The sequence below is a fragment of the Culex quinquefasciatus genome, chromosome 3, assembly GCF_015732765.1.
Source record: "Culex quinquefasciatus strain JHB chromosome 3, VPISU_Cqui_1.0_pri_paternal, whole genome shotgun sequence".
In the NCBI taxonomy this organism is placed as follows: Eukaryota; Metazoa; Arthropoda; class Insecta; order Diptera; family Culicidae; genus Culex; species Culex quinquefasciatus.
The window spans coordinates 81,752,499-81,773,666 of NC_051863.1; the positions used below are offsets into that span (position 1 = coordinate 81,752,499).

The 21,168-nt window shown below is 36.2% G+C and overlaps 1 protein-coding gene across 1 annotated transcript in view; it reads left to right on the forward strand.

Annotated features, from left to right (window-relative positions):
* LOC6038977 (neuroligin-4, Y-linked) overlaps positions 1 to 21,168 on the forward strand; it is a 72,078-nt gene that overhangs the window by 13,693 nt on the left and 37,217 nt on the right. The window contains 2 exon segments of the mRNA XM_038262746.1: positions 19,438 to 19,599; positions 19,666 to 19,863. Coding sequence (XP_038118674.1) covers positions 19,438 to 19,599; positions 19,666 to 19,863 — 360 coding nt within the window.

Consider the following 21,168-nt stretch of genomic DNA (forward strand, 5'->3'; position numbering starts at 1 on the left):
CCAATTACATTGTTTTTCTAGAATTCTAGTTTCAAAAATAATCGTAACGTTTCAAATTTAAACAATGGCTATAATCGATTCATTCAACACAGCAAAATTTTGTTACAATGCTGAAATTGTGTCAAAATATATTCATAAATGCTTAAAATAAAAATAAAACTAATCTTATTGTTCAGAAAAAATACTATGTTAAGTTTCCTAAAAAAATATGTTTGTCATGTTTTGTTTGTTTCCATATCATCGCCGTCGTGCTTACTTGTCGTACGTGCATTTTGGGCCAAATTGAGTAAAGAACGTCATTTTGTGCAGCTCACAATGCCAAAACTTTTGACCTTCACAGATCCCCAAAATTCGATTTCAATCCTCAGATATTCAACGAAATCTCCCGAAAAAACTCCCTGCATTTTTGTCACTTTACATATGAAAGAAGTTTCGATCTTGTCGTGATATCTTGTCACTCCCTGAAAAATGATGTAAGTGTGACAACTGGCCAAAGGGATTTTAGGCCAGAACGCGTTTGGCGCACGTACAAGTTAGACTACCGTAAACATTTGTAATTATAACTCGGGACTTCAGCAACCAACTTCATCCAAACTTCGGGACAATGCACATAATGGTCAGCCAAACAAAAAGGGGTTTGTTATTGTTTACATTGCGTGCTTTCGTTTGTGTTTATTCAAAGTCAAACATTAAAATGCGTTTTTCTCGGAACGTTGAAATGGCGGGTGCGACAAGATAGCACGACGACGTCGATATATGCATCTACAATATTTTAAAATATTATTTATTTTAGGAGGACGTTATTGCAACAATCTTGTTCTACAGAAGTGAATTAAACCTTTTTTTTTTGTTTTGTTGATTGAATTTGCGTTTAAAATTGGTACTAATACAAAATTAATTCAATTTGTATCTCCCTTCAAACAATTGTAATTGTTACATTTTTATTTGAAAATTATTTCAAAAAGATTTTAGATGGGTACTTCGAGGGTAGATTACTGGGTGTGATGTAGATTGAATCATAGATTATTAATCAAGTAGATGTCCCACTTGGAAGTTGCTCCATATACCCAGTTGGCGACACCCCTTTAGCGCTCTGCGCGCCACCACAGTCAGATTACAGGTACTAATTTGCTAAACAAAATCGTAGTACTCTGGAAACTTTTCCGTTGGTTTTCGCTTTGACATTATTAAGTGTAACTATGTCACCAGTTTATTTACTTCTGCTCAGTTTTTCCGCCAGGGGAAAGAAGTTTAAATTGACTATTTCCCTCAATTTTTCCCCGTGAAATACGTATCGTTAAACCGACATCGGTAAATCTTCGCCAAAAAAAGGTTTTGTAAGCCAGTGCTAATTTATTTTTTCGTATGTGTTTTGCTAGGAGCCTCGCTAGGAACGGCCAGCCGGTTGGTCATCCGAAAATCAAAATTGTCCTGAAAGTACAAGGAACCAAGCTGTAGGAGGATAATAGGAACTAGCATCAAGGATAACATCTTGGACATGGACTAAAAGTTCGGGGCCCAAGATCTTCAATATTTTTAATAAAGACTAGCCAGATTTTCATTATCAACATTTTATTTTAAATTATAAACATAGAATCATTTTGTATAACTACATCATTTTAATCATGTCAACGATCTTGGCGTTATCCAGCATGTTATTTTTCTGCTGGTCCTTGTCGCAGATTCGTGAGGCACTAGGCCTGGTAAGGCTTTGCTGGATGAAAACTGTGGTCACCACCCAGGTCGTTGCCGCTGACTTCTGCTCGTTTATTTTAATTTGCGAAGTGGAAAGATCAGCTGGCAATCACACCAGGTTACCGTTTCCGGTTTGTTGTTGTACGCAATCAGGAGTTGGATTCCGACGGATTTTTTTTTTTTTTTTTTTTTACTTTGAACAGACACGGACCACTGCGACACTTGCGTATCTATTGTAGTATGATCTGTTCTCAGGTTTTCTGTTTTGCTGCTATACACAGCCTGCCGAACAATCGTCTTCCGTAGCGCTATTGTTTGAGCGAGACAGTTTTTGACGAATTATTCGAGCAGTTGCCCCCTCTCATTCCCCAAACCAATCACTCAATGCCATGCCACACGAGCACGAGAGACCGATCCGAAGACGTGGAGATGAGCGAGATTGAGGGGAAATCTCGTTTATTTTTGACCCATCTAGAGATCGTTACCGATCATATAGCCCAATCTTCAGCTCGAATTTTGCCTGAGAGCATGTGACCGAGTCGAAAGTAGCATTTGAAGCTCTTCTCTGTGTATTGCTGCAGAGTTCTTCAACGCTCAGACTCAGTCGCCAACAGATCGTCCGAGAGATTGGATGTGATGGGTTTTGGGGAGGCTTGGGACTTGACAAATCAATTCCCGCAGCAGCCGAAATCCCCTCTCGACCGCCACCTACCCCTTTTGCCTCGCCAGATGGGTTTCAAGCCATCGACCTTCCGCTTACAAAGCGAAACCCGTACCACTAGACCACGGGAGCTCGGCGACGGATTGCGGTCTTTCGATTATTCGGGATCTGGTTGGCTACAGTCGTTCCTCGATGTAGCTACATAGGCAGGATTCGTTTGCTAAGGCGGAGTGGTTGGCAAGTCGTATCAGGGCATTTAGATCGCAACCGTGGAGCTGTGAAAAAACAACATTTACAATACCCATTTTTTTAACTGCATTCTACTTACTTGTTGACACATCTCTACGCCTTTCAATGGGCACCACAAAAGGAATCGTTTTCGTTCATGGGATTTTGGGTGGACTGAGAAGCGCAAAGCCGGAAGATTTTATAAGAAGATGAAAATAATCGTTCTGCAGTTTCGCTTTTTTGACAGAAAACAATTAGTTTAAAAAGCATCAGTTGCTATGATGCAACCGAACAAGTTGAACTGAAACTTGGAGGAAAACTTTTCTCGAACATTCCCTAAGGGAAACACCCAAAACTAGTACCTGCGAATTGCCACCAGGTGTAATTTTGGCGTGGCGGTAGTGTCGCCAGCCCCGACGGTGGAGTGGCGTATCTATATATATTTAGTCTATGATTGAATCTTCCAACTCAAACGAATCAGAATAAGGTACCGCGACCCCTCTTAGATTTGCGTAAAATAATTCATGCAACACATTGTTTTTTTAGAAACACGAGTCACTAATCGGTGCCACAATATCACAGAACTGATTAAACCATCTCAAAATAAATATCATATGCATTACAAAGACAAACTATGAAATTTAGTTTTTGAAAAAAAAATAAATAATTTTGGTGTTAAATAAAATAAAATCCATATGTCTTACACACGGAATTCACTTGACGAGTCTTCACTCCAAATACATTGCTAAGATATCGTGGCAACCAATTTTTACCTTCAAATTACAAAGTATCATATAATTTTCCCAGAATAAAATTAATATCATAACTAGTTATTAATACAATAAAGCAAACTAAACCATTCTCCGTATCACATCACACTATAGTTTTCTGAAATATCACGCGTCTCCATCAAAACGTTTGCCAAACTTGCATTCGGTGGGGTCACATGGCAATCAACAATTATTTTTTAGCTGTTTGTGCACTTCGTTGAGTGGCTTGAAGAAACCTATTTTAAAGTCAAAATGCGAAAACACGATCTGAGTGATTTCTTGATGGTTGACTCTATCAAACACACATCTTCAGTTGTAAATTAATTATCACAATTATGGTTTATTGTAACGCTATGAATTCATGAATGAATGATTCAAAGGTGTGAGTGTAGCGCAACCAACCGTATCAATTGAAAAGCCTGTAGTTGGTGAAAACATGTGTTTCATACAAAAATGACATTTTTAAATCGCAAATAACTTTTAATGATCGAGGTACACAGCTTTGGTATGTTCTATAAAGTTGTAGAGCATTACATTTCCAATGAGAATCACACTTTTGGGAATATTTGGATGGAAGTAGCAGGCCGTTAGGTAGTTAGGTTTTTCATGATATTTTTCCGATTTTTCCCATACAAAATTCACCTTCGAGTATCAATGGATAAATGTTGACCCTTTTTTCTCATATTTGTCCCAGAGTCCTAAAAGAGGCCAAGAAACATTATTCAGCTTGTGGCGCGAGGTTTTGAAAAAAAAGTCTCATATTCTGGGCATCCTACTGCACAATAAAATTTAGATTCTATGAGAAAAAATTTAAAAATTTAAACAAATGCAAACTTTTTTCTTCTTATCAAGCAAAACATAAAAATTTGTATTGTCCAAGTTCTAAACTAAATTAAAACTAAATTTCAAAAGCATATTAGAATCATTATTGATGATGTTGTTTCCCACTCCTATGTATTTGAATAGTAAAAGAGAATACAACATCATTGAAATATTATAAGTTTTGTTGAACTTCATTTGAAAAGTAGTCAGTTTCTAGGCTGCTGATTTCACACCACTGGCTTCAGCAACGCAACGCAACACTCCGCGCCCCACAACGAGCTCCGCCAACCGAAAGTAGGCTAAAAATGAAATCGCCGTAATGAAATAATTTATTTTCGCTACGATGTAATAAAAATGAATTCGGATTATATCTTCAGCTGGGTGGGAGTGGCGTTGCCCGGCAGCTTGGCAAAAAAGCAAGGTGGCACCGCATTTTAGCCCTCTGGGTGGGGCCGAAAGGCTAGATAAGGGCTTGGGCTGCCTGGAAACGGCGGGACCGGAGTTTTGTAAATTACACATTTGTGTGCACGGCTGAATGATATTCAATTTGGGGTTCGGATTATCTGCGCTCCACAGTATGAACGACCCGCGTGATGGCCTAAGGGCTGGTTGCCGGCTACAACACGGTTGATTAAAGTTTATGGAACCATTGCGGAAATTTAAAAAAGTTCGTTCCTGTTCACAGCACATTATGGATAAAAATCCATCCCCGGCGATATCACGCTACATTATTTTCTTATGTGCTTTTGGTAATCACGTTCAGCTTGGAGAAAAAAATAACTCGACTGATAGCTCACGCTAATGTTTCAAAAGCGACGTCGAATACGGTTCCAAGATAAGGAGGCACGAAATGGCCACAACAGGAAAGGCACGAAGTAATCAAGGCGATTTCGAAATTATTCTCTCCTTCTTGGTAACATTTTCTAGAACACGCGATAGACAGCAATGCTTAATGGGTGTACTTTTCATATTTGGACTTGAGTTCGATGAATAAGATACACATTGCCAGCATTCGGGACATTAAGTTAATATGCCAGGAATGATTTTACGCTGTAACCAAAATTATCGTGTCAACTGGTCAACAATAAAAAATCGACCTCAGGGATAACTCCTGACTCAATTCCTCAGCAAGAATAACTTTATGAGTCAATTTTGAGCCAAATTGGTTAAGGTTTAGCAGTCGCTACAGATCGTTGAAGTCAGTAAAAAAACATGCAAAAACGTCTTTTTTAAACCGCTAATTACTCGTCAGGGTTAACTCGGATCGTTTTGCGGTCTTGGACAAAATTGTTTGTCGTGAAATTTTATATGAGAATCGCACACTTGACAATGATCCGACACATTTAACGCCACTTTTTTGTGGAATTTGAAAAAAGCATTTCCCCATGCAATTTTGCGAATTTTCTTCAACTATTTGGCTCAAAATTGGCTCAGTTACTTACCTTTACTAAAAGAATTGAGCCACGAGTATATCTTAACATTTTCAAAAAAATATTTTTTTTTTCTTGTTACTCTACTGCACAGTGGTTTGGGGTCATCTGGAGAAAATAGCGCTATCATGGGTATCTGACCTTACTACACGGAAAGAGGATCAATCGCCAAATCAGCAGAAGGATTTTCCTGGTTTGGTTTTTCTGATATTTGCGAAAAATTGCACCGAACCAGCGGCTGAGCAAAATCAAACTCAGCAACTTAGTTCTGCTTGTATTTTTTCGCTAATTACTGTTTTTGCCAGTAATTAGCGAAAAAATTTGACAGCCGAAAATCTAGCGATATTTTTCTCTGTTTACAGCGTAGTTCCCAAGTAACATTTTAGGCTTTATCAAAGCTGTCACAACCGCGATTAGTGCGCTGACCACGGGGACGCGCTGTCTTGTTTTTGCATGCTCATTTTCATTTCTTTTGTGCCGCTGTTTGTGTGCTTGGGTGCTTGGTTATTATATATAGGTGAAGGGATTTTATTAAATGATCATTATATTGCATTATTATATTTAATTGATTATATAACCACACTATATTTTACACTTAACTCATCATACAAAACACATATGAAACTGTAAACAGGAGCGTTTGGTACGGTATGTCCACGCATCCTTCCTCCCCTGTAGATTCTGTGAAATGTGATCCATTCTCAGAATCCTCTCTGCGGTAAACACAACGTAGTAGGGCTGGCCGCTTTAATTTTTGCAATACATTTTCGGGTGTTCTCGGATGTACTGCAATTATTAATAATGACAAGAAAAGTGCTTGGGGCGTAATCTAATCACAAGACTTTCCAGCATGCTTTCATCGGACTGGCTGCGTTTGTGTTAGATTAGATTAGATTAGATTTATCAAAGCTGTCACAACCGCTATAAAACCTATCAGCCAAAATCAACATTAAAACCTCTTAGTCGTAACAAACTCCCCAGAGCCTTGATAAACCCCACTTAAACCCCAAAAGGACCTCCGCAAAAGGTTGTTACGGCCTATTTATAAAACCTACATAGGAGTTCAAGGCTTTACAACTGAATCCTAACAACATCCTCAAAGCCTTGATAAAACCATTGTTAAAACCTAGTCAGGAGTTATGGAAAAATTACATTTCATACGTCTTCAAACGTCTTATGCCAAATAGGTTTTATTTTGGCAAAAATAAGTCTTCGTCTTGCCAAATGAAATTATGGAGATGGTTGTCAAAAATGGCGATGATAAATAATAGATATTAGAGGTAATCCAAATAATTTGAAAGCTTATTTCTCGCAATTGATGGCTCAAATTCAGCTGCGGTTGAAATTTTATTGATAAATGTAGGGGAGATAGAGCCAAAAAATTCAACTCGCTTCATCAAAAATCAATATTTTGTAATCATAGTGTTTAATGTTAAAAAATATTTTATTGCAATTCTTTGAAAAAAATGTTCAAAATATTTTTAAACATCTATCGCTATATAAATCATACCAGAAATTCAGCAAAAATGTGTGTTTTCATCAAATTTAAATCAAATTTTTCAGTTTTCTATTTTTTCAATCAAGATGGCGATCAATCATATTCAGTCAGAGCACGCGTTTAGCGCCATTTTTATGCACTGCTATTTGGCCGCGATAAATGCTCTTTAAGGAGCTTATGGTTTTAAGTGAGCTTTTTACATGCCTATAGGCACTTGACAGCTACAACACCCTAGGTTTTAACAAAGCATGCGATAAAACCGTTTGGCATGGCATTGCCATCTGGTTTTCAAGCCTTTATTAAAACTTTCATAAAACTTATTGAAAGCCAGTCGGCTTTTATTTCTACCCGGTTTTATGTCCGAGGCATAAAACCCTGTTAGAACCTATTAATTAGCTCTTGCTTGTTGGTTGCGGTGAATGCCCAAATAAAACTATAAGGCAATCAAGATGCTACAATAAACCCTTAATAAAACTTGGTGGTGGCTAGTTGGTTTAAAAATGTTACTTGGGTTACCTACTACTCTGGCAGAAATTCTACTGTAGCTGCATGACAGTTGTCATTCTCATCTCAGAGTTGATTGATGAGACTCAACAGGCTTTTGAAACTAACTGAAACCATAGACTAAATATACATAGATATGCCACTCCCCTGTTGGGGCTGGTGACGCTACCGCCACGCCACTTTCGCACCTGGTGGCAAATCACAGGTACTAATTTTGGATATTTCCGAAGGGAAGTTGTTTTCCCCAGTTTCAGTTCAGCGTTCTGGAGGTTGCTATGATAGCAACCTCTGTTTTGAAACTTTGACGTAACAACTTCTCGGGAAAAAAAAATTTTTGACCGTCTGTGAGTATGTGTGCATGTATCAATAATAATAATAATAATGTAAATCAGATTTCTCAACACTGCTAAACCGATTTTGGTAACACCAGACACATTCAACTTGATTTAGGATAAAACAAGTTTTGTTTAAAAATGTGTTTACGCATATATCCTGATGTTAGATAACTGAAAAATCGTTCATATTAGGTCATGTTAGATAGGCAAGAGATAGGCAAGACTAGAATTTTGATAATCTGGCAACCCTGTCTCAAGTTTTGATCACTTAAGTGAGACATATAGTTGAGTAGTACATCAGAAGACCTTCCAAACGTGTCCAAACATTACAGAACTGGCAACCCTGTCTGAAATAATATCACCTTAAGTGATAAACATGTACTTTTTGAAGCCGGATATTTTAATTTCAGTTGGTTCCGTTCCAAAAACCTTGGTTGAGGCTATTATTTTTTTATAAGAAGTGAGGAAGGCACCAACCACATAGGTGGATTAAGTTAGTTTTTGTAAGTCATTGTTTATTTGTCAAAGTAACAATCAAATGGTATGCGTACTTTGTAAATCGCTTTTCGCGACTGTGAAATTATTGACATTGAACGATTTGAAAACATCATGCGGTCATGTCAATTCAGTGCAGTGATAGAAAAGAGAAGACTAATGAATTGATCTACTACTATCATGATGTATATTTTAATTGATTTTTTTTGAAGAGTTCTTGAATGTGTGCAATGATGAGTTATGCTTGATTGCTTCAATTGATTTGCTTGATTGATTGATACTGTATCAAGAGCAATCACAATAACGCATTGTATAAACATTGATTGGAAAATATCAACAGATTATAACCAGAATCAATTTTCAAACACAATTATTAGCTGAGGAAAAACTGATGTGTTTTGTATAGGCATAATACTATAGAAACTCGTACGTTCACCATCGTGTATGATTGGGCCAATCATTTCAGCTCACCGGAGATTTTTTTTTCACAGTTGAGCTTTGTATATGGACAACAACATATTTTCAAACCCTCTGGTGATTGCTTTTGAGCCTTTTTTCATCTCACCCCGAGCAGCAGCGAGAGACCGCTCCGAAAGTGCGAAATTGAAATTTATGAGCACTGTACTAGATGAATTTTTGTTTCGAACCCCTCCAGGACCCCACGTGCTCCAAACCTTTTCTCCAGCGGGGGTGAGAATGGCATGGCCAATTTTCATTTTTACGGCCAGCTGTACGATTCGATATTTTATGTCGAAAGTTAAGTTTTGACTTTCTGAGTTTTGTTTGTTCACTTTTTCTTTTATTTTTTGTTATTCCTCGATATCACTGGCTCCGGAATGGCAACGCCACATGGAACCTAGCCTTGCCACGTGATGCCACGTGAAAGTTTGAGAGAATTCGGGCCAGGGGTGAGGGGGGGGGAGGGTGGAACTAAAAGGATTGAGGTTATTTTTCTCCGCGGCGCATTGATGTGAGGCAAATTCGCATCGAACGGAACTGGCAATTTGTATCGAAATGCGTTATGAATATTTCACCCCTAACGGAACGCCAATGCTAAACGATTATCGGTTGTGTAGGTGGCAAGGTTTCCTCGAGCTAGGGTTGGTATGCGTTGCTGGGGCTTCACATCCCTAAATTATGTAGCAACGTTTTCCATTGTTATTAGAAAATGGGAAAATGCTTCCACAGAGTGGTGCTAGAAGCTCCATAACAATAATGATTTTGAGGGTGGTATTCTCTGCCAAATGGAAACCCGTGTTGTGCCTTACCTTCATTGTTCGGAATGGTCTGGCGAAAGTGGAGCTTAGACTTGAAAGTTTATCGTTCTGTTTAAGGTCTTACATGCCTGCTTGGTGAACATTTATTATACCGAATTGCTCAGCTAGCTTAAGGGTACTTCTATAGAACTTGCAAAGATAATGTATCATGGAAATTGCAACGGACAAAGATCTGGCTTTTGTTTTTTTTTGTCGAAAAATGCGGCAATTGTAGGCATGAAATAAACATTGAAATGATGAATACGCATCCAAGAAGCTGCCTCCTACTTCTCGTATCAATTAGGCGCAAACAAACAAATTCAACAGCAAATTCAAACTTATGAGTAAAGAAACTTTTTTCTGATATGCATACAAAAGGGAGATTTTGAATATCTAAGAAAAGTCCCATTTATAGAAAACTTGAAACACAGTCAGAACACAGTTGACCTGGTACAATCCATATAAGAGCGGTCCAAATTTGACGTAATCGTCTTTCACAGGCATGAATTGTATGATTGTACCACACAGTACACCGTATTCTTTTTTTATGTCACCTTTTTGTAAACGATCCTCGATTTACGCATCTTTTTTTAAGCCATGACTTTAAAAAAGAATATCCTCGACTTAAATCGAGAATATGACTTAAATTACGAATGTTTGGGAATTCGTAATTTTTCGAAGAATTTTCAAAATGTAGGTAAGTGTGGAGTAATTAAGACCACCCCTGCTCTGCCACGGGCTGTATGGATATTTTAAAGGAATGTGGATGACACCAGACGATAATAGAGACCATATTTTAAGGAAAAATGTCATTTATTTCGATAAATTTTGATGAAAAATTCATTTTTATCGCAAAAATTAACATTTTTGTGTGGGGGTAATATGAACACCCAAAAAAAAATCAATCAAACCATCCACATTAACGACCCCCGGATCTTTTGTGGTCTCTATTGCAAGTTTCTGCTCGAACCTAGGAGTCCGAAGGCTTGAATGGGGAGAGCACCCAAACCTCTTTTTACTCCAAGGAACCTTCCACCCCAGTGTTTGAACTGACGACCTTTGGATTGCGAGTCCAACCGCCGCCAGCGATTCCACCGGAGTAGGCTTGGTTTGGTGTGTTGTTTGTACTTATGGCATGGAGACGACTCCTACACCTGGAATGACTTAACGGTCTAACAACCAAGGCCGGGACCGACATTTTACTTCCTCATCCGATGGAAGGTTGCAGCAGATGGGAATCGAACCCAGAATCATCCGCTTACAAAGCGGGCAGCGTAACTATTCGGCCACGCACTGCCATGCATGAACAACACCCCTATGGGGTAATTTAGACATGCCTTGTGGGGTTATATGGACACCTTTTTTGGGCACATATTGAAGAATAAGAATAACATTTGATATTTTTGAGCATGTTTTATATCCTCCAACATGGTTTTGTAATTGCTTTATATTTTAAAGTGTTTTTTCGCACAATATTTCATCAAAGGTTTAAATAATGATTTTGTGATAGAAATATAATTCAATAGGAAGATTACAAATAGTTCAGTGTAGTATACATTAATTTAATCATTCATTGTGAAATGATTTAAACATTGATTCTGGATTAGGCACAAGTATAGTTTTTAGTGATTAAGGTATCGTTTAGATTTTTCCAAACCAATCTTTACATAGAACTTAAAAACCTGAAACTATTTTTTTTATTTTACATTCCGTAACCCTTAAAATTTAAATATTATTAAAAACCAGCATAAAGAAATTAGAAATGTTAAATAAATTAGAGTTAAGTTGAACGCCAAATGTGCAGTAATCAATTTTTCATCAATTCGAATATTGAAATAAATTTATCCAAATTAAAAAATATGGGTTTTGTGAAAAATCTCATTGCTCACATTCCATTTTGGATGTTTTGACATTTAAAATCCATCTAAATTTATCTGAATCTCTTTAAAAACTCAACCAACCATGAAAGTTACATTTTTGTACCTGACAGATAGACTTGAAGTTATGTCCAAATTACCCCTCAAGCCATGTCCAAATTACCCCCATAGCATGTTCTATCAAAAATGCAATTTTTAATGATAAAAATGGATAAAATGCACAATATTTATACGTACATATCTCAGGCAACGTCCAGCCAACCCCCTTAAACAAACATTGTTCGCTTTTTTGCCATATAATCCCTGTAAATCCTTATTTCCCAACCCTCAAAAATTAGAACTTAAGGCAGTGCCAACCGGCATATTACACCAAAACTACTTAACCTATTCCAACTTTTTTGGTATGTCCATACTCCTTGGCCATTACTAGTACTAATCCTTAAATTGCCGTTTTCACTTTATATCCGAAAAAAATGTGATTTTTAAAGGGATGTCCAAACTACCCCCACTGTCCATATTACCCCAAACTCCCCTATCAATTGCATATTATTCAGTTATGTTATTGAAACATGTAAGCCTAGTTTTGGAACATCTGGGATGTTCTAGTTCATCCGAAACTTCCGGAAATTTTGAGTAAGAGATTTACCAAAGAAACAAGTCGAAACTCCAAGATTTTGACTACGGATCCTACCCAGACTACTGTAGTGAGTCTGGTAGGCTACAGTGCATTGTTGTAACAACTTATTGGGATGATCTGGGTCATCCAAGAACTGCTTAGAGTTAAGACCGGTGGGTCTACCGCCGTAACAAGCAAGAGGTCGACGGTTTTTGACCCCGAAACATAGCCGCATAGCTTCAGTGAGTATGGTAGACTACTTCGCTGGGGTGTTGGGATGTGTTTGGATGTCCTGGGTCTCCCTAGAGTTCAGATCTGTGAATCTACCGCCGCACAGTGGTCGGAAACGCAAATTTAGCAGGAATAATTTATTTCCGCTTCAGGGATGCATTTTCGAGCTTCGGTGTCTAAGAAGCATTTGTTAAAAATGAAATTCTACATCTTTTGGTCAAAACGATATTAGGGTGGCCCAACAATTTCTAATATTTTCAAAAACTATCTTCGCTTCTAGATGAGATAGAGGTATACTTTCTTCGACAGTATTGTAGTACTAGCCATTTCAAACAACTTTGTCGAAGACACCAAATCTGTATCTCTTAATCTGATCATTCTACAGCATTTTATATGAAAAGCAGTAGGGTGGCCCATCAAAAAAGTGTTTTTATTGCGTATCTTTTTTGTATTATTTTTGGCAATTTTGGTGTCTTCGGGACATATTTAGAGCATAAAAATACGCGTCTTTTGAAATGTCAACGAAGTCGCTAGGTCATTTTGGTAAAAAGTTACAGCGTTTTTAAAGTTTTTAATAGGCCTTTTTCAAATGTTTGTATCTTTTCGAGGGGGACACAAAAAAATACGCTCCGCGGTGCATCTGAAAGCTCAAAACTTCTTCTTTAATATGAATATAACATCTCAAAAGGGTTTTTCTTAAACCCAAGTTACAGCGATTTAAAAATGGTCATTTTATGAGATTTTGTACCATGCTCTATAAGAAAATTTTCATGAATATCGCATTAATCAGTATCAAAACTGCTCTTAGTGAGCTCAAATGCAGGTAAAATTGGTTTGTGGACAAACGTGGTCGAACCTGGTTTTTATGGCAACTAGGGTGGTCTTAGATGACCTAGGGTGGTTCATATTCGTTCACTCTTATAAGATATGATTTTTTTTTTGAATTTGCATAGAAAGAAAAATAAAAAAAAATATTTAAACAAAATTCAAATACATAACTTGTTTTAAATAGTAAAGCACCTGAGGATATGATATCTGATTAGGGTGGCTCAAATAAATTAGAAAATAAAAACATTAAAGATTAAAGATTTTATTCGTTAGAAAATGTATTTTAACATATTATTATTCCTCTACGTTTTGGTAACCCGTCTTTAATTTGTATTTTTTTTAATAGAATAAAACTTTCCATGCATTTACTGTGTTAAAGGGTGCCATTTGCTTCATACAATTTTGCCCATACAAAATGGGAATGTGAATATTCGTAAACATGATACATTTTCTCATCGATTTAGCATCTTGAAAAAGTTGTAGGTTATGATCTGGGTGCAGAATAGTTGTCCGCAAAGCGGCCTCAATTTAGAACTGTCAAAGCGGAACCAATTTACTGTTCGCAAAATAATACCAAGAAGTGGCAAGTATTGTGATCGATCATATAATTTATTTTGTCAGGAATATAAAAAGTCAATGGCGTCGAGCTATTAAGGTATTCGAAGTCAAAACATCTTAAGAAGAGGGTTGAAATCGAGATTGGCATGATTCGTTGCTAACATTTCAAAATTGCTATGTCTCACGCAAAACCTATGTTTATGACGCTTGTTGAAATGTTAGCGACGAATTATCAATAATTATGAATGGTACCTGCCTAATAATATTGGATAATCTTACTCCGATATTATCACTGCACATCAAAGATACATAATCTCGGAACTTCCATTCGGTTGCTCTTCTGATTCATGAAATTCCACCCACTTTTGACACAATTTTCCATCACGTGGAAAACAAAAAAGGGCTCTTTTGGCCGCCCATCGTTTAGAAGAAAAAAGTGGGATGCACTTATTTTTTCATCGAAAACATCAACATCAACAGATCCAAAAAGTTTCAAAAAATTCACTTCAGCCAGCAAAAAATATGTCACGCTTGAGCTTGAACATAGCCTTCTACTTTGTTTATGTTTACAGCTGTGCTGTACAGCAGTGCTGTTGTATTAGTGGGGAGCAGTGGGGAGCTTTCGAAAATCACGTTACGCATTCTGTCTTTTCAGCACCCAGGTTATGATTTGAACCCTTAAAATAGTTTCAGGGAAAAATGCACACTTCAGAAATTGATATTAAAGTTGATTTCCCAAAACTCTTATTTTATTTATGAAAATTTGTTTTAATTGTTAGGAAACATCTTTTAGGCTAGTGTTCAGGTTTTGTTGTAAAACTTGGCACTAAATTTGTTTGATTAAATGCACCGTTATCATTGTTTGCATTTTTAGGTAAAAAGATATAAATTGGAAAAGGATCCGCGTATTGGCATACAAATTATACAAAATGACTCCTTTTGTCAAAGAAAATGCATGGAAAGTTTTATCCTATTAAAAAAATACAAATAAAAAACGATGTACCAAAACGTAGAGGAATAATAATATGTTAAAATACATTTTCTAACGAATAAAATCTTTAATCTTTTTATTTTCTAATTTATTTGAGCCACCCTAATCAGATATCATATCCTCAGCTGCTTCACTATTTAAAACAAGTTATGTATTTGAATTTTGTTTACATGTTTTTTTTTATTTTTCTTTCTATGCGAATTCAAAAAAAATCATATCTTATAAGAGTGAACGAATATGAACCACCCTAGGTCATCTAAGACCACCCTAGTTGCTATAAAAACCAGGTTCGACCACGTTTGTCCACAAACCAATTTTACCTGCATTTGAGCTCACTAAGAGCAGTTTTGATACTGATTAATGCGATATTCATGTAAATTTTCTCATAGAGCATGGTACAAAATCTCATAAAATGACCATTTTTAAATCGCTGTAACTTGGGTTTAAGAAAAACCCTTTTGAGATGTTGTATTCATATTAAAGAAGAAGTTTTGAGCTTTCAGATGCACCGCGGAGCGTATTTTTTTGTGTCCCCCTCGAAAAGATACAAACATTTGAAAAAGGCCTATTAAAAACTTTAAAAACGCTGTAACTTTTTACCAAAATGACCTAGCGACTTCGTTGACATTTCAAAAGACGCGTATTTTTATGCTCTAAATATGTCCCGAAGACACCAAAATTGCCAAAAATAATACAAAAAAGATACGCAATAAAAACACTTTTTTGATGGGCCACCCTACTGCTTTTCATATAAAATGCTGTAGAATGATCAGATTAAGAGATACAGATTTGGTGTCTTCGACAAAGTTGTTTGAAATGGCTAGTACTACAATACTGTCGAAGAAAGTATACCTCTATCTCATCTAGAAGCGAAGATAGTTTTTGAAAATATTAGAAATTGTTGGGCCACCTAATATCGTTTTGACCAAAAGATGTAGAATTTCATTTTTAACAAATGCTTCTTAGACACCGAAGCTCGAAAATGCATCCCTGAAGCGGAAATAAATTATTCCTGCTAAATTTGCGTTTCCGACCACTGTGCGCCGTAACAAGCAAGAGGTCGACTGTTTTTAACCCCGGAACATACCCGCATAGCTTCAGTGAGTATGGTAAACTACTTAGCCAATATATTGATTTTTATACTCCTACTCATGGAGTCGAGAGCTTATATGTTTATTTGAATTTTTTTTTGCTTCCATCAGAGCAGTTCTCTAGGATTTCGGTCATTCGATTTTTTTTTGTATTTTTTTATCCGACTGAAACTTTTTTGGTGGCTTCGGTATGCCCAAAGAAGCCATTTTGCATCATTAGTTTGTCCATATAATTTTCCATACAAAATTGGCAGCTGTCCATACAAAAATGATGTATGAAAATTCAAAAATCTGTATCTTTTGAAGGAATTTTTTGATCGATTTGGTGTCTTCGGCAAAGTTGTAGGTATGGATACGGACTACACTGAAAAAAATGATACACAGTAAAAAAAAATTTGGGGATTTTTTTATTTAACTTTTTATCACTAAAACTTGATTTGCAAAAAAACACTATTTTTAATTTTTTTTATTTTTTGATATGTTTTAGAGGACATAAAATGCCAACTTTTCAGAAATTTCCAGGTTGTGCAAAAAATCTTTGAGCGAGTTATGAATTTTTTAATCAATACTGATTTTTTCAAAAAATCGAAATATTGGTCGCAAAAATTTTTCAACTTCATTTTTCGATGTGAAATCAAATTTGCAATCGAAAAGTATTTTAGTAAAATTTTGATAAAGTGCACCGTTTTCAAGTTAAATCCATATTTAGGTGACTTTTTTGAAAATAGTCGCAGTTTTTCATTTTTTTAAATTAGTGCACATGATTGCACACTTTTGGAAAAAATATTTTTGAAAAGCTGAGAAAATTCTCTATATTTTGCTTCTTCGGACTTTGTTGATACGATCTTTAGTTGCTGAGATATTGCAATGCAAAGGTTTAAAAACAGGAAAATTGATGTTTTCTAGGTCTCACCCAAACAGCACACCATTTTTAAATGTCGATTTGTCAGCAACTAATAGTCCGATTTTCAATGTTAATATATGAAACATTTGTGAAATTTTCCGATCTTTTCAAAAACAATATTTTCAAAAATTTTAAACCAAGACTAACATTTTAAAAGGGCGTAATATTGAATGTTTGGCCCTTTTGAAATGTTAGTCTTGATTTAAAATTTTTGAAAATATTGTTTTCGAAAAGATCGAAAACTTTCACAAATGTTTCATATATTAACATTGAAAATCGGACTATTAGTTGCTGAGATATCGACATTACAAAATGGTGGGTTGTTTGGGTGAGACTTAGAAAACATCAATTTTCCTGTTTTTAAACCTTTGCATTGCAATATCTCAGCAACTAAAGATCGTATCAACAAAGTCCGAAGAAGCAAAATATAGAGAATTTTCTCAGCTTTTCAAAATATTTTTTCCAAAAGTGTGCAATCATGTGCACTAATTTAAAAATGAAAAACTGCGACTATTTTCAAAAAAGTCACCTAAATATGGATTTAACTTGAAAACGGTGCACTTTATCAAAATTTTACTAAAATACTTTTCGATTGCAAATTTGATTTCACATCGAAAAATGAAGTTGAAAAATTTTTGCGACCAATATTTCGATTTTTTGAAAAAATCAGTATTGATTAAAAAATTCATAACTCGCTCAAAGATTTTTTGCACAACCTGGAAATTTCTGAAAAGTTGGCATTTTATGTCCTCTAAAACATATCAAAAATGAAAAAATTAAAAATAGTGTTTTTTTGCAAATCAAGTTTTAGTGGTAAAGTTAAAAAAAAATCACCAAATTTTTTTTACCGTGTATCATTTTTTTCCAGTGTAGTCCGTATCCATACCTACAACTTTGCCGAAGACACCAAATCGATCAAAAAATTCCTTCAGAAGATACAGATTTTTGAATTTTCAAACATCATTTTTGTATGGACAGCTGCCAATTTTGTATGGAAAATTATATGGACAAACTAATGATGCAAAATGGCTTCTTTGGGCATATCGAAGCCACTAAAAAAGTTTCAGTCAGTTTAAAAAATACAAAAATTAAAATTGAAGAAAAAAGACCGATTTCGTAGAGAATTGCTCATCAATATCTTAGTACCTCGGTTAAAAAAATTGTCCAATGACATGATTATTTTCTCAGTAAAGCCGATTCACACAATTCACTTAACAATTTGTAATAACTGAGAGATTTTACGAATCCGTGTGATGACGCCTCGCCTAGTCGTCAGTAGTTAGTTTATAGTTATTTTAAAATAAACTTTTACAAGGTAATGTAATGCTACAATATCCAAGGACGTTATGCACTCAACAAACTAAAAAACTTCATACTACAGGAAAAAAAAACTCGTTTTTTTCCCTTTTTCAAAGTTGACTTGCCATGCGGGCAGTCCTGTCTCCTTTCCTTTCCTAATGCAATAATCGTATAACTCCAACTGATGAAAGCCACGTCGTCATCATCATCGTCTTGGTCGAACCGGACGGAATGAAAACTTTGAATTAAATCGCTATTGATCAAATAGTTCCCAAGTCCAAGTTTGCGAGCGTTATTCCGAGGCAATAACAGTGTGGCTATATGGCAGTAGTGGTGGTGCAATGCAGCAAACAAAAGTGCATCACTTTTCTTTGGGTGTGCACCGAGCAGTAAGGGACGTATTTGAAGAAACTTTTTTCATTGACTTTTTCGGAATTCTCGAATATTTTGAATGACAATGAACTATTCTAAAGTTTCGACACTCAAACCCCGATGGTTTGACACCAACCGTTGTCAAACGAACAGAGTCACTTTTTAGTTTGACACCCCTTTTACACGGAGTTCACACACACTACTGAACGTTTGTTTTGATAGTGTGCGTGAGCGCCGTGTAAAAAGTGACAGTTCGTCACTTATTAGTTTGACTTTGACCAACCAACGGGGTACAAACTAAAAAAGCGTCAAACGAAAAAGTGACCAACCACTGGGGGTTGAGTGTATTTGTCATGGTATTCTTGTGTCAATAAGATCTTTTGAAACAGTATTCTAGAACAAATATTTATAAATCTTGTATTTATGCGTATCATAATGTCAAATGACAGTAAAGGGGCTATTCTTTTTTATCAATCACCAATCAGCCAGTAATGATTTTGCACACCGTTACTAAATGAAAATTGTTGCATATTTCATGTCCTGCACTGTACTGTAGTGTGCGCACTACTTAGGAGAAACGTGCTCGAAAACAGATTGGAAAGTAGCATTCCGGTTTGCCGAATGCACTCCGGCGCATCGATTTAGAACTTCCTAAATAAATTTTGGAGCTCGAGAAAGGCAACATTGACGCTGGCCGGACCCCGTGCCATGCTCGTTTTGGCAGTCGTTGGAGGTTTAGGTCGTTCTGCAGGCCAGCACACCAGCCATTATGCAGAGCTTAAAAGATTCTTTTTTCCACTCGACAAACATCAGGCCAACTGAAGAAATCTGCCCGAGGGTCGTGCAGGGTGGGGAAGAAGCGCTTTTTCAAAGGGATTTGCTGCATCGGAAGCAGTGGTAGCAAATTGACGCATTAGTTTAATGGTGTATTCACGGCCGATTCGTTCCATTCCCCAACTTTCATCTCATTTTCCAGCTGGCTCGAGGGAGGGTTCCGGTGCTCAAAAGTATCCCGTGATGGTGTTCGTCCATGGTGAATCGTACGAGTGGAACAGTGGTAATCCGTACGATGGTTCCGTACTGGCCAGCTTCGGGCAGATTTTAGTAGTTACAATCAATTATCGACTAGGAATATTAGGTACGATTTGGTTTAGGACTAATCCAAAGAACTCTCCTAATGATGGATTTGATCCTTTCTTTGCAGGTTTTTTAAATGCCAACATTGACCGGTTCTCGAAGGCACCGGCCAACTACGGTCTGATGGACATCATTGCGGCACTTCATTGGCTGCAGGAAAACATCGAAGCCTTCGGGGGTGATTCGCGGAGTGTGACGCTGGCGGGCCACGGCACTGGGGCGGCGTGTGTTCATTTTCTCATCGCTTCGGCGGCGGTTCCGGAAGGTGAGTGCATATTTTTCATTTAAACCTCATTGTTCCTGGCTATCGGGATAGCAAATTAAAAATTATTCATACATTTATGTTTAAAGAATCAAAAGTAACCGAACAATTGATTAAAAATCCGCTCGTATGATTCCAACCACCATCAGACCGTTTAATCACTGTTTCAAAGTTTTAATTAAAAACATTTGTTTACTTTAAATGCCAACACAAACAACATTTCATGCAGCTATAGCACTATGTAGGGGAACTATACTCTTTCTCAGCCTTTTTCTATTATCGGCCTATCAGCACTTTGATCATGAATTACAGCTTTTACACTGACTGTTCCAAAGTAATAAATAGCTCAAATAAAAGTGAGCAAGCAACTCTCCATTGTTGATACATCTGACAATGTTGATTTAATAGCGGAAAATGGCAAAAGTGATGAGAATCGGTCGAACGACTTAGAGTGATTAAAATGGGTATATTTCCCCTAACTAACCGGATCCGAAACAGTCCTGGAAATGGGTCGATAAGTACACTCAAAACAAAGACTACTGTCATCCAAACTAATACACAATGTTTCAATCATTCGTCTTCATTTAGTTGTGCAGTTTTCGTGTACGTACCACTGCGTAAATGATATACCAGCATTTGTACCCCAACTGGGGTGAATTGGTACTACAATTTTAATAGCTAAATCAGTGTTTTGAACACCCATAAGCTTTTTCCAGTGTTTGTTTTAATTTAGAGTGAATTCATTCAAAACTCGGCACTTTAATGTGGAGTGCCTTGATTCAAAAGATTTTTCAAAAGCATTTCAAAAGCTGTTTACAAATAAATAAGTATTTCATATCAGATCTACAATTATTTGCTGAAAATTTCTTTTCATAATTATTTGTTGAAAATATTGTTCATTAGAATATTCAACAAAATGCAGATAGTTTCTTTATCCCACAAAATTCCAAAAAGATTTTAAAAGAACATTAATCAACATTTCTTTGAAAGAAAACGCAGATAATATCTTTTTTATATTTAAAATTTTTGTAAAATGTATTTTAATTAATCAACGATATTAAATAACGATGAACAAATTATAGTAAAATAATACATATTGATAGCATGCTTATTAACCATTTTGCAATGCATTATATATATTCTTGAATTATCAATAAATGTAAAATCTGCTTTTAATGATGTTTTACCTGAATTTTAATAAGATACTAAAATTTCCCTATTGCTGAAATTAAGGAATGCAAAAAAAAATTATTACATTTCTTTTAATGATTCCAAGCTTGATGAATTAGAGGATGTGCTCATTTTATA